At 45.5% G+C, this 15,184-nt stretch overlaps 1 protein-coding gene across 4 annotated transcripts in view; it reads right to left on the reverse strand.

Annotated features, from left to right (window-relative positions):
* The window catches only part of Scgdelta (sarcoglycan delta), a 164,810-nt gene that overhangs the window by 42,940 nt on the left and 106,686 nt on the right, over positions 1 to 15,184 (reverse strand). For 3 of the 4 annotated variants that reach the window (XM_076764051.1, XM_076764048.1, XM_076764052.1), the window contains one exon: positions 10,336 to 10,394. In XM_076764051.1, the coding sequence (XP_076620166.1) occupies positions 10,336 to 10,394 (59 nt within the window). Of the gene's footprint in view, positions 1 to 10,335; positions 10,395 to 11,656; positions 11,824 to 15,184 lie in introns of those variants that run through there. The other variant, XM_076764053.1, reaches the window with a different exon arrangement.

The raw sequence follows: 15,184 nt of genomic DNA on the forward strand, positions 1-15,184 counted from the left end.
TGCGTATCGTTGACCTACTTCGTCTTGTTCGCTATTGTGGCCAACCATCTGGCCGCAAACGTTTCGGCGTAAAATCCGGTACATTACTACGATACGGGGCAGAGAATTTATAGAATAGCTTTGAATTTTTATGGACAGATTTTCAGAGGTTGTAATGCATTTGCATCGAGCAAAGACCGTCACGATAATCCTTTCCGTTCGTTTCGTTGGTCGTTAAGCAAAAGCAACCGATTACCGAATCATCAGCGCGTTAACATCAGACATCGGAACACGTCCGACGTACGATCGTTGTTGTATTCGTAGATCGTGCCATAAAACGAACAAACGTTTGAGGCACGCGACTCGAGATCGAATTTCTATTTCCGAGAATATAAACGATCGTGTCTCAATAGAGACGGGAAATAAATCTAACGGAAGCTGCTCTTCCTGGCAATGATCCTGAGCGTGCAGTCTTTCGTTTCTCGTTTCCCTGCCAGCGCGGCACAGCGGCACGATCCGCCCGCCATTTATTTTACCCGTGTTCCTCGCGGTACGGTCTCCTCGATACAGTATTCGCCTTTCTCTGTTGCACCGGTAATCGGCAGTTGAAACTTGCAACGGAAGAACCACGTTGCTTGTAAAATTGTAAATAACGCTACTTAAAGTAGGAATGCTGGAAAATAGTAGACTTCCACCACCCCACTCCCCCAAATCTAGTTACGTTAACTATGGGTAACTGTAAGATAATATGGAGATTTTCAATTTGTTAATCTACACTATCGAAAGGAATTTCTCGGTCGGAGGAATGCTGGATTCTTTATCCGATCGAATTCGTGCAATTACGGTAAAATCGAGGAACGCAAATATCGGAGAGACTTAACGGGGGATAGTTCTCGAGGATGGTAAGAGATCGAGATGCGGATACGACCGAGAACGTTAATTTCAGATTCCTCGCAGGACGTCTACCGAGGATTTCGACGGGATTCGAGACGATATCCAAAGAAAGCGCCGTCGCAGACGTAGAAGTAGGCTGCGAGCTGTCGCCGAATCCCAGGGGCTAACCGATTTCCAATTTTCCGATATTCATGACGTCTCGACAGTGTGTTTGCTGATTGAGGTTTTCCTGTCTCGCGACTCCTTTTATTTCCCGACGAGCTCTGCACCGTCTGCGGCAAGTAAAGGACGTACGCAATGGAACATGCTGGAGACAAGAAGGGGGAAGTTTCTTTCCTATTCCGTGCTCGCAGGTAAAAGAAAAAAAAAAAAAGAAAGGAGAAAAGTCGATGCTGATCAAACGGGCGCGCGCCGTCAAGCACATTTCGCGTGTCGAGAACGAAACGACGACAAAGTATTTTTCGTTTTCGAGATCGACGACGCCGCGGCGCGCCGCGGCGCGCCGTGACGTTGACAAGAGAGAAACACCTGGGCATCGTGTCTCGGACAATTTGAAATCGAGCGTTTCGGGACAAATGGGTTAACGCGGATCGACGTCGCAAATTGATTCTCAGAGTTCCAGGCAAAACGAAGGAGAGCAAGAAGACGACGTGGTTTAATAGGTATCGATAGGAAGCGAATCCGTTGATTCGCGATCGTTCCAAGCAACGTCGGCACAAAGACACGCGGTGTGTATGAAAAACAGCATGCAGATGAAATGGAAATCCAGCTTTATTTCTGAAGTCGTCGGATGCATTGCAACGTATACCGCGTAACTCGAAAGTAGGGAAATATTGCGTATTCATAGAGTCGCGAAGCCCTTTAACGGTACGTTGCTGGATATCGAAATAGCGATCGCGTATTGTGGTTTATCAAAGCACGTTGCCACCTGTAAAACGTTGCTTGTATCGTCGACGCGTTCTCAACATCCGTGCACCAGGCGGAACGAAGAATTTCTCGCTCGATCTTTCGTAACGCAGGGTCCGCGTCCTTCCAACGCCTCGATCATCCTGCTCTCGTTATTCCGTGCACGATCCTCGCGGAATAAAACGGAGAACGCGACGACGCTGTCTGAAATATTCCCGAATTAATGAAACTATCGCGAGTTACGGGAAATTTGTTAGGAACGCCAACGTTGCTCATCGAATTCAGCCATCCGCGTACATTTTCTTGACGCGTACACGTACTGTGCATCCGCTAGAAGTTGGCTAGCGAAACGGCAGGCACAGGAGACAGTCGAGTACTTTGCTTGCTCCACCTATTCCCACTTTGATAGCGGGGGATACGCGGGGATCTAGGCAGCAATCAGACTTGTATGTATTTCTTTCGCTAGCCAAGTTCTCGCGAACGCGCAGTACACAGTATCGAGGTTGATCGTAACAAATTTCTCCCTTTCCGTGTTTCGACGCGTGCATACGTACGTGTACACGTATACGAACGGTCCCTCCACGGCTACGTACGCACGAAACTGTTCGTCGTGGGCCTCGGTACAGCGCGTTTCGCGCATTTGTATCGGTGGAATGATATTTCCAACCGGAGCGTATCTACCTGTGTAGTACGTTTCTTACTTTCCGGCCTCGTGATTTTCTCATTTTCGCACAAAGCGCCTATCCGAGTCCATCCGCGAGTACAGACTTCCTCCGACTTTCTCTTACGGCTTTGCTGTTCTGGCTTTACGTATCAATATTTCCCAGCCGAGAGCGCACGGCACCGAAACGCGCGAGACGAAAAACCGCGGAGCATCATTGACGGACGGTCGTCGGCCGCTGGAAAACAACAGCAGAGACGTGATGGAAACACGGCTGGCAAAATGTTTTTTCGAGCTTCGTCCGTACTTGTTGGGAATTTACTTGGCTCGCGATAAAACGCAAACTTTCGCGAGAACGAAACTTTTATGAAAATTCTTTAAGGAACGCTGTCAGTCTTTGGATTGTTAAGCGAAGCTGAATTAGCTAATTACGGGGCAGCGGATAGTGTTTAAACACCACGAGTAAAAAGGTTAATCGAAATTTTTCCCGAACCAGCTGCTCTGAACTGTAACAGTGGTACAGGTAGATACATACGCGTAACGTAAAATTAATCGAAATATACTGGCGGTGGCATAAATCTACTTGAACTTCGCGGCAACTACGTTATGCATGCTACTTCAGCAGCGTGCTCCGGTGCAGAAACGAATGGTTGTGAAATTTAACGGGCCAGGCCGTTATATTAAGTAGTAACCCTTCGTTAACGACACCGAACAATCCTCTGTGGTTTATTAATACGTTCGACTGCGTCGAATAGTTTGAATTCTCCTCGAGAACTCGACACGTAATTTCCAAACTGTAGAATTAATCTAACGTTGTTTAAATGGAACACGAACGATAGGGTTTCGTTTATTATTAGCTGCATTATAACTGCCACGTGTACAGTCCGAAATAGATTCAATAGAGAAAGTTCCGACAGCTTCGGGGCATAGCTACTTAGTTTACCATATGAAATGTAAACTTTTTGAATCCGACAAAGGTTTCCATCTTTCCTCGATCGCCTACGATACATTCCACGTTTGTTTGTACGAATATAAAATAAACGATCGATGCGTTACAGCTAGCAAAATCCGACATAAAATAGCTTATTCTCAAAGTTGGACAGATGTCTCGGCGCGTACAAAATTTTATCGAAATATATTGATCTATTTTCGAGTTACGTCGGCGCAAACATTTAGACAGACAAACAAACGTACAAACTAAATAAATACTGAAAATATATTTGGGTTTAGTAGCGTCGAACACTCCGAAATATTGGAAATTCGGAGAAAAACCAAAGTTGCAAACATACCTACTCTTACGGATTTATTCATACGTACGGATTTACGAATGAAATTCGCATTTTAAGGCTGGACTTTATATCTCTATACGCGCGCGAACATATTGTCGTATTTAAGCGAGTGATTATTCCAAGCGGTCGCGATACGACAAACAACAGAGCGGAGATATAAAGTAATGAACCGTGACAGGACAAGCAACGCGAGGCGAATTGATAAAGGATGGCTGACGGATTAATCGACGATATATTGAAAAACACGTGTTCCAGGAACGGTACCGAAAATCGTAAGCCGCGAAATCGCGTCGGAAAACAGGGACGAGCCGCACCGCGCGAGTAATGCAATCTTGTCATACTCGCTCTCGCTTGTCGCCAGCAATAACTATTACTCTCGCGGCTCTTCGTAACGTGCTTCGAGGATATAAATTTGTACCGTCGATCGAGAGGACGACGGTTGATCGTCGAAATGACGGTAACAGCATCGATTAACGGTTTCGCATGACCGCTGACAATGGCGTGCTGCTGGAGCTGTGATTTTCGTCGATCGAGAACGCGTACGAATCGATTAACGTCGCCGAGGAAGGTAATTAATATCGATGAATTCTGACAGCGTACGGTAACGTTGAATGCAAACGAAGCTAATTACGTATCCACGACTTTCGGCAGATTGCCGTTGAAAAGATCCCAAACCAGGGCCCCGAGGCTACGAGTATTCGGGAAGAAAGTTGTTTTCAAGGGAGGCCGGTGGAGATTTTTCTTTTCTTTTCTCGAACCGGGAAAACGGTGTAGCTTCCGCGTCAATTGCCGATGAATTGGCAAACGATTCGATAATTACCGAGAAAAGTTTTTCGACAAGTTCCCGGAACCCAACAGAAGATAGTAGAAGGAAGAGAGATCCGATTCCACGTTCAGCGAGTTCGTCGGCTTATTTTCCGAATGCAAATGTCCGGAATAATCCATATTTTACGTCAAGATGACACCGCGTCTTCAACCAGGCCGAATAGCTTTTTCTTTCGTCCTCTCTATCGTTCTTCACGCTGTCAGTCTTTCTTCTTCCACGCTTCGTCTCGCGAGAGGAAAGTTTATTCGCAAACTTTTACCCCGAAGTTTCGTCGCCTTTGCCCGATTCTCGGCGATACGGTTGACCTTACTACAAGGAGTTTAGGCGAATTTACTATTTACAAGATGCGTTACCTTCGGGCATGAACGAAAACGAACCAATTCCCCGTAGGTTTGGCAAGATTATAATAAAACGTGGCTGAACGCGGCTCGTTCTAATAAGAGCACATATTCTGCTGTTTCGTTTCGGCGTGTCTGTACGTTCTAACGAAGATTCCGTAAAACCGAGTTTTAAACTTCTGCGTTTCCCAAGAATGTATAATTCGGAAAAGTTTCCGCGATTCATCACGCACTCTTGAAACTCACGGTTCTCCTTCGCGATAAAGTAGAGCTTTGACCCAAGTCCCTTGTTCCCTTCGCGCAAAACACACACAAGCTTTAAGCAGAGTGGTTTACAGTTTTAGATTGTTGCCCGAAAGTTTTCCGGGCGTATCCTACTTGCCCAAACAAGAACGGAATTTAACGAATACAGGTTTCTAGACCACAATTTTTGTACGCTGTAAATGCTTCCGCTCGAAGCGAATAATAAAACTTACGAGAAGTATTTAATTCGTTGCCCGATTGTACGAAACTACGGTCGGGGAAAAATCGAAGAGTATAAACATTTGTTGTTGACTTTTATTCTTACAGATGTCCAACGATGCGAAAGTAATTACTTCGACGAGAGATAGTTTGCGGATTTACGATTATAATCCCGTTATTCGTAGCTAAAATATCAATGTTTGGACATCCGTACGATATTTTTCGACGGAAAATGGACGAGCAGGATGTTTCGATCCTATCGATTTTCATTGCATCGAACGTTTTGCCGATCTCCAAAATGTCGAAACGCATGATAAGTAAGTCAGTTTAAAAGCACGGTCGAACCATGGTTGCAAATCATATCTAATGTGAAACGCAGGAACACCTTACGCGGCCTAAATATACGTTTTATTTATACTGGTATCTGTATTTCCGCGTTGAGCGTAGGATTGTGCACCCCTACCGACAACGAACGTCTCCAAGTTTAACTTGGAAACAAGCCACGATGCTCGTATAGAGAGGCATATCCGTCGCGGCGTGTACTCCATGCTTATTGTTCGGTAACGTACACGTACGTAAAGGAGCTCTTAATTTCCACGAGATTATAGAAACCCGTTTAGCAAGCTAATTGCTATTTTAATAATACAAGCGTAAGGAAACGCAATTCTGTCGAAACGGAGAGCGTTCGAATGACGCCGAAAGTCGCCAGATTTGTATTGGCAACGCGCCATCGGACGGTCAAATGCATTTCGCAGCAATATGGTCGATGCGCGTACGGGAGAGCCGTGTTTATTAGATATTTTTGGTCTCCTCTACCGAAATTTGTGGATGAATGGAAAGCAGTTACGCCGGATATTAAAAGATATAAATACGAAGCGCAATGTATAGTTCGAAACAAAACTTTCCAAGTAGAATATGTTCGTCTGAACGCAGAGATGTACGGCGAACGCGTTCCTGTTTTCGCTGGTTAAAGGCATCGGCTTTAATACGATATCTGGACGAGAAACGAACGAAATGATGGAGTAATCAGGGTTTCGTTACGGGATGAACCAAGTACGATTGAAATAACATCGCGGTATTTTCTTTCAATCCGACGGGATAAGGATTCGAGCCGCACCCGAATTGTATCTTCAAGGATCAAGAAAATCGTTTTTCATCGGTGCAGAAGGTGGCGACAGCAAAATTCGTTAATCCAGTGGCAGACAGTTTTCGCTCTAGAGAAAAAATATTGCTTTCTTAACGAGATTTTAAAAAAAGGGAGAAAACCGCTGCCGCGCCAGTATGATTATAACGAGCGTCGATGTTACATGACCACCATCAGCCAGAATACAATCGATAAATTCGAAATAATTGCTTCGTCCGCTCCGCCAGAGATCGCAGGTAATCCGTTAATCCGACAAATAATATTTGTGAATTTTCTCTATGGTAACTCATGAAATTGATCACATGGTGATATCGTATCAAGTTCGTTTCGAATATCGAATTTCTAAAACTCGAACAAAGTCGCTCCATTCGCGTATCTTAGTCGATCGTGTACTTCGGATCTAGATCTTTCTGAATTTTTAAAAGCAAAACTTTCCAATAAAATACAGCCTAGTACGATCTGTTATACGTACATATACATAATTCCGATTGTTTCTAATTTTTTCGACAAACACTCTACAATTTCATGATGTTGTTGCACGCAGTGGGCGGTTGTGAATGATGAAATCTACATAGCTCACGCGTACCGCATTAAATTCCTTTCGACTAGCTTCGAGATATTAAATTCTAGCCAGAGAAGCGTCGTACCGTGAGAATATCATCTCGTCGATACGATCCCGAGCTTTCATCGATCCCCGCTTATTATTTTTGACGGTGATTTTCGACCAAACGTAAATGAAAAATCATCGGACCGCAGTCCGGCGCGCGCTCCTGGCGAAACGTACGACCGGAACCAATTAAAAGGTTGCAACTGCCCAGAGCCAATTACCTACGTCGACGAGGCACTAGAGAAATTCTCGGTCGATCCATATACGGGCATCTTTCCGGGCGAATTCGTTCGCAGAACGTTCGACGAAAAGCCCCGAATCCTAGGCCTAATCGCGCGTTCATAATTAATCGCTTGTCAGATATAGCATACGAGCGCTTAAGCGTTTCGAATGCAGTATCCTACGAGGAATTCCGGCTCGTTTCGCGACGTGTCTGTACACGAAGATAGAGTGCCTGGTGCCTGCCAGTCATTTAGCACCGCGTGTCTGCCGCCAGTCATTTGCTAACTTCCTCCAAATGAACGCTTCGAAAAGAAAATCTCTTCGTTTAACCCAACTCCGGAATGGGTTACGCGCGTTCTTTGAAGCTTCGAGCTCCATCTGCGATTTTACGTCTATTCTCTACGGCCAAAACTTGAAAATTGCTCAACGAAAAATGTCCCGAAACGTAGAGAGATCCGCATAAAACCGCGAACAACTATTAAAAATTCTTGAACGCTTTAATAGCCGCCCGTTTCATGCGGAAACTGTTGCTTGTCGCTGGACGATTTTTGCAATAGTTTCGATTCGGTGGGAGCTCTCTAACTGCTTTTTGATTCGATGTTTTTAAATGGAACATTTTATAAATATTCAAATATGTGCTCTACGTAGTTTTATCATTAAGCAATTATTAAATCACATAGCTCATCGATATCGCCGTATCGCTTTCCATATTGACGTTGCAGACCAAAGCGAGGCACACGAAGATGTTAGAAATACTATTGTATAAATAGACAGGATAAAATTTGAACCTCGACAAACACGGTGGCTGACGAACGCGATAGCGAAAAATCTCTTTCGATTAGAACGACGATGGACAGCGATTACTCTTCGTCAGACGTCGCGTCGCGTGCATTTGATTCTGAATTTTCTAGTTTCGTTCGTCCACGAAGCATGCTTTAACGCGTATGAAGTTAACTCGATGGAGTTTCGGGAATATTAACGAATCGAAGGAAAACGTTTCCGTGTACGGATAATAGTGACAGATCGCAATATTTATTTTCGAGAGGCCACGAAAAATTATAGGTCGTCGAGGAAGAAGCGTTCGCGAGAGAAAGAATTGCACGGTTCCGTTATATTTTTTTCAGTTGGCCATTTATCACACGGACGACGACGTAATAGACGAGAGAGGAGGCGAGACAACGTGGCCGTTGCACCGTGATGTTTTACCTCGTGTGCTTGATATCCGGTTTGACCCTCGTCCCTTCTCAAACTCCCACTATTATTGCCGCAATACGGCGCATTTCGATGACACCCGCTGCCTTCGAAACAGCATTAAAAAATTCAATACGGACGTTCCGGACATCCAATTATGATACAGTCGGTAGCGAAAGCATACGAACGTTATGGTAGAAAATTATTTATAATTCTGTAGATAGATAAATATAGTATGCTTTATAAATATGTGTATTTTAATATAAGGTAATAATTGTACATTATTCGTCGTCCAACAACCTTGTAAATGTGGATAACAAGTGACTTGGCTCCCCCGTCTGACTATCCGCGCTTCTACTTAACAAGTTTCAAGTAGAATATCAGTCTGCGGAGTATAAATTTCAGAGCCCCGGAGTAATGAAACAAGCTCGTGTAAATGTAGATTCCCTCTGGCTTTCTACCGTCTAACATCGTGCACATTGCTATCGTAACGTGTACGTAGAATTCTTTTAACAATTATTTTTATCTCGATAACGTAAAAACTGAACGTGGCTATGCTATTCGTTTCTTTTGCATGAAAAATTACGTTCAGTTAGCGAATATCGTATTCCGAGGCTTTTTTTCGTTACTTTCGAGCTTCAGAATAATTTTCTCTTATCCTTTCGGAAGCAACTTTTACACGCGACCGCACGTGACGAGCCATTTCAACCGAGAAATTATTATCGACCACCGAAACTCGACGCCGAAATTCTATACGCGTATCGCGAGCACGTATCACTTTTAGCGAATTCCGTTCGAATCCATGACGTCCGGGACCCGTAACTTCCGGCGTCTCGTGCCACGCCTGACCAGCTTGCCGTCCCGCCTCGTCCCCGTTGCACGCTGACTTTAACCCCGGGTCGTTGCGATTAATTGGAACACATTGCACCTGGGAATCGCAGGTGTAATGAAAGATAATCGTTCCCGTCTACTCGCCCTTTCACCGCAGTTACATCGCCGTCGACACGAAACTCGCGATTCCCTTTTAAAACTATATGTATGCCGATCGACGAGGAACTAACCGCCAAAACTCGATTTCAAGTTAATATTTATACGAGTAAGTGATTTATGGCAACGTCGAATCAATGATACTGGAAAATGATATACCTGGTATTACACATATTTTAAAAGTGACTCGGGAATGGATATCACGGTTACGAGACGAAAATATACTCGGCTATCAGCAAGAACCGATATTGGACGAATAGTGGATAAAATTTCCTTACTTGATCCAAATCCTTCCACTATTCGTGTGAAATGCGGAAGCAATGATATTTTTTCCGATCGTTCGTCTCTGCGAGACTCCCTCTCTGGTTGAATTTTCGACTTTAAACAACCTCGCCGTGCTTTATACGTTTATTTCTTGCGTTCTTCTATTTGTTTCTCGATCGAAAAGCTAAATGAAACGACGCCTTGCTGGCTGGCGCGCACTGTAAGGTGCAGAACCAGAAAAGAACCAGCATAATTCCAATTGTTTCTTCGTCGTTGGGAAGAATCCGTATTCTTTTTAAATTTTAAACGAGAAAATACGAGGGGCGCTTCTTAAATTCTACTCTGCTAATGAAGAATAAGATACACGTAAAAAAAATTCTTCATAAATTCTCTACGTTACGAATAATGAAACCTGACTTTTCTTTTGAAATCAGAGATTTGAGATTACCGCGGTCAAAGTGAAGCCTAACGTTATTTATTCGATGATTCCGTGGCTGGCGACGTTTAATGCGTTATCAATTGCAAGTAAACTCGAAGAAGCGTAGGTAGAAAAGCTGAAACTCACCTCAATCTGCTGTGTTCCGAATGCGGCGACTCCTCGGGCGATTTGTAACTGTTGCCGGCCTGAAAAGCAAAAGGAAAGAATAAAACACTTTCTAGAAAGCTTCCTCAAGTTTTGGCTTGTTTTCTATCTAACACGGTCGCGATCGTTGGTCTCGTTCGGGTGTCCGCGATACCGTTCTAATACAGCACCGATTCTAAAGTTCCGATGCGTTAATATCGAAATTCCAGCTTCGCGAATATCAGAAAATAACGTTACCCGGAGGAAGCTGTAGTTATTGGTGTTGTTGGAACCGGAGTTGTTGACGGCATCGATCGGCAATAAAGCCACTAAAGAAAACCGACGACATAAATTTCCCTTGACTCGTACGTATTACCGCGGCAATATTCCGGCGAATATCGAATTTGTAGTTAACGTTTCCTAACATAACCAGCGGGTGTCGGTGCGGCGGAACGCGGAGAATGAAATCTGGGAATACCCGGCGGAATATATCACCGGTGAAAGTAACTAGAATTTATGTCGATTAAAGCGGGGGCGAAAAAGGGACGGGAAGGAGGTCTCGCAAACGAGCGATTCACGGTGCAAATTTTCCCGTCCAAGTCGCGCGATTCGACGTTTACGGGGCGCGAAACCAAACCAAACAGAGAGGCGCGCGTTATCGACGATGCAATTACATTTCCGATCGACGGTGCTACCGCGCGCCAATTATTAGCGGAATGATACAATTACCTCCGATAGCGATTAGTGGGTTCGCGCGGGGCGTTTCTCTTTTTCGGTTTCGTACAAATGAAATTCGCGCGACGAGAATGTTCCTCCACTTGGCCAATATCAACGAACTTACGATTGGAAATTAGAACCGGTTACGTTTTCTGAATCGCGATAACGACGAGAATCGGCGCAACGATGGCCGTATTAATCGTTATGGAAATGTCTACGGTCACGGGGACAATGGGTGGACGGTCGCGTCCCGTTCGGCGCGGCGCGGCGCGGCGCGGCGAGGCGTCGCCGGACAATAATAATTGTTTCGATTCACAGGGAAATTGAATAGCGGTCGCAGGTATTATTAAAGGATTGCACTCGACGGTAGTTACGCGACGCGTCGTTATTACGAGTTCAATCTTTTCGCTAATTGGCAGAGACGTACGGGACGCTCGAATACCGCGAACATCCGACGAGCGTCGGGCATTGTTCGTGGAACCGACGCGGCTTGGCGCGGAAAGAAAAGAGGAAACGTCGAGTCGGCTGGTGACGAGCGACGGTCGTATTGATGCCCTGCAGTTATCCCGTTCTCGTAACTCGGCCCACCTGCCGTGCAAACATTTACCTCGTAATCCGACCTGAACGCCGCCTGGCAACTTTCATCCCTGGCCAGAGTCGCCGCTCAGTCACCGTAATTTCCAGCTTCCCGGCTCTACACGGTCCCGCGGCCACCAACCTCCGCGTACCTAGTTTTATCCGTATTTTCTTCCCGTCGACTTTCACTCGACTCGAGTCGAGCGTTTCCACCCCCGTCGACTTTCACTCGATTGTGCCCGGGCCAAGTTGCGCTTGGCCCGGCCGAGTAGCTCTTGGCACGAGAATCGCTATCAACCGGTCCAGGGAGGGGCTCGTCGCGGCAACCAGGAACGAACAAGAGATCCCGAGCGTAGGAGGGGACGCGAACACGGCCAAGAAGGAGAACCAGAAGGTAAACCCGCTACCGAAATACGCTGCGGGACAGAATGACGGGACACGTTGAAAATTACTCGCTCGAAGGCTTTGCATTATATATAGGTTCACTCGGAGAGTTTTCCGACAGCGAGTCGTTACTGCATGCTTTCAAAACATTCGCATCTACTTTATCGTACCGTGAGCGGAATAACGATGATAATAATACGCAACGCTACCGGAGAACATACCTGCGTAAACAGTAAATTTCGCCGTTGATTGTTCCAACGCGAATTAACGTTCAGAGTAAGGTGTTGTGTGTGATTCGATGGAACGATTTTCGAGTCGATATCTCTCTGCATGCAGGTGGATGATGGTGTTCGGAGTCAGGGCCGTGGACCACTGGCGTACGAGGAGGAAAGATGAGGCACAAAAGTATGGGACCGATATCACTCGCGGAATAGAAATCACAGTTTATTTCGAGTGGTCCGGTCAGCGGCGATACGACAACTGAGCTCAGTATCGAAGCGTTTCGGCTCGGTTCGATTCGAAACCGGTACACACCGGTAACCGTCGAGACGGCAGTTTACCGGTCTAACCTTCTCGCGCGTCGCGTCTGTTATTGTCTTAATAACGGCGAATCCGAAACAGATGTAAATTTCGGAAAAACGAATGGACGTAGAGGGGAGAACGTTGTTAGATATATTCTAGTACCAGTGTTTTCTATTTTTAATAAAAGGTTCCCATCCCCGCACCTACACATATTCCTCCGAATCGTTCGTTGACCCGGTTGAAAACTGATTAGCGTGTTGCATAGTCTATATCGTAATGCAGTTATGAGAACACGTGTTCGGTGTAGTCGGTGTAATTAGTTCGCGAATACTCCACTGCTAGTCAATTTGTTTAATTAATTGCGAATCGTCTGATTGCTCTATTAATTTTGCTTCATCCTTTACGTACTTGAAACAATTTAGTAATTTAAATGGAACGGCCCAACGTTGATAAGTACATTTTATCCGATAAATTGTCGAACAACGAAACGTTTTCGATACTCCCTTTCAATTGCTTTGCACAATAGCGTGTCGCAAATAACGAGTAAGTGTAATTACTCGCAATGTTAATTATATTATCGGTTTGTAGTTTTTCTTCCATAACGTAAGTATCGTCGTTCTATGCCCCGATGTCAAAGATTTTGTTCGTATTGAAAAAATACAGAACCTCAAAGTTTCCAGCTTCCATCGATTCGCACGAAAACTGCAATCGCAAATGAATTTTTATCCCCGCGTCCGTTAAAGTCACGAACTGCGATTTGTTTTTATTTCGACCTTAAACAATGACCGTTTTTAAATATTTTTTTGTTTTTTCCGAAAGAAAATGGAATTTAAAAAATATTCGCCCGGCTGAAAATTACAGCCAAGAGAAACTCGCAGAGTACGGCGTGCCCTGGTTCGACGTTCTATGGTTAAAAATTTATCGAGACACTTTATACAATAATTTCGTGCCGTCTGTACAGCGTACAGAGTTTCGCGAATCCATTTCACGGCTCGGAAGCGACAAGAGAATAGACACTTTTCACGTAACGAAATAGAAGAACCGAGAAAAAGGCAAGTCGGTCTGAAATAGCGTCGCGTCTATGACCGAACCAGTGGAATAGGTGAAACGGTAAAGAATGCTAGAGATCCAGACGTCCCGTCTCTAAACAGCTAGGAACTTTGGCTGTTTTCCTCGAATATCCAGCGAGCGTGCAGCTATTCTCGTCCGGAATACACGCTCGCGTGTCTTCTTTCCTAGAAGCCAATTGTCCAGCTCGCGTCGACTGCGTTAAAGTTGGCGAGAAATTGAATTTGTCGTTCGTGTCGGCGATTTATCGCTCGTTTTGAATAAATTGCGACTGAAACGGATGACGATCGGCTTGCAGGTTATGCTGGTACCGGCGAAACCGAACGAGAATTAACGTCGCGCGACGCTTCCATCGTTTTACGTTTCGTTTGTTGGGGATGGAAAGGGCGCGAAACGTTCCGCTGTCGATCGTGGCAAGAAAGGGCACGACGATCAGGAAATTTTCCAAGGAACATAGACGGAAAACAGAAGCAAGCAGTAATGCGAATTATACGGTTTGGAGCTTTGGTAGTCCATCGAACTGCAGCGTTGTAAGCGCGGGCTTAGAGTGGATGTGGAATCAGCCTAATCACCCGGAAGTGTCGCCACTGTTCACCGCTAATCCGATCGCAGATGTTTCTCTCTCCATTCAACCCTGTACCGTTCCCTTGGTCCTTTATCCTCTCTCTTCCGTCCCTTGCCGTTCGTTACCGACCTACTATCCGTCCCTGTTGCTCATTCCGCGCGCCTCTGTTCTACCTTCTGTCCACCATCGTTCCGACCACAGTGTTTGTTTGCGGCTGCGTTAGCGAATCCTAATCGCGGTTGGCCCGTTTTCACCGTAAATCTGCCACTGCGTGAGACCGGCTCGCTCGAATCGAATAAAACGCGCCCCGATGGACGAACCGTTTAATCTTCCCGCTTCGTTACCGTGTATGTATACGTGTCGCGCGAGCATTCAAAACGTCGAATAAACAATTCGAATCGAGTCGTACGAAAAGAAAAGAAAAGGAAACGCGCTCTCTAGTTCCGGTGCAGCCACGAAAACTAATTCTAGACGTTGTCGCGATGTAATGATCCTGCGCAGACGTCTGGTCGCGAACGATGAGCTTTCGACCGCGTCGAAGAGGGAAACTCAAAGTAAAAAAATGCACGGAAATAAAGGAAAATGATTGCTCTCGCTCGAAGAAGCAGGAGGAAAATATTTTTTGAAGCGAAGAACGCGCTCGGGCTGGTAAGAGAGCCACTCTAATTAGCTTGGTATACGGGGTGGCTTTTTGTTTAATTAACACGCTCGTAGTAAACTACCCTTGTACCGCGCGGCCCGACTACCCTCTCTTCTTGCCTCTCTTCCTTATTCGCCGGCCTCTCTGTGTGCGAGCACTTTATGGTTTTTTTGCTCCGCCCTCTTTGCTTTTCGCTCAGACCGTTCGCCCTTCGTTTATCCGTGATACATTCGATAGGTGTTTGTTTGCTTAAAATCCGCGCTCAAGGGTGTCGGATTTAAAAGGCGATGCGTAGAGGGGTGACGCGAGGCGCGTGCTTTGTTGTTGGGTTTTTTAATGCCGTCGTCGGTTACGCGCGTGCGCCCAGAGCTCGTTGCTTT

This window comes from Colletes latitarsis, chromosome 4 (genome assembly GCF_051014445.1).
Source record: "Colletes latitarsis isolate SP2378_abdomen chromosome 4, iyColLati1, whole genome shotgun sequence".
NCBI lineage: Eukaryota > Metazoa > Arthropoda > Insecta > Hymenoptera > Colletidae > Colletes > Colletes latitarsis.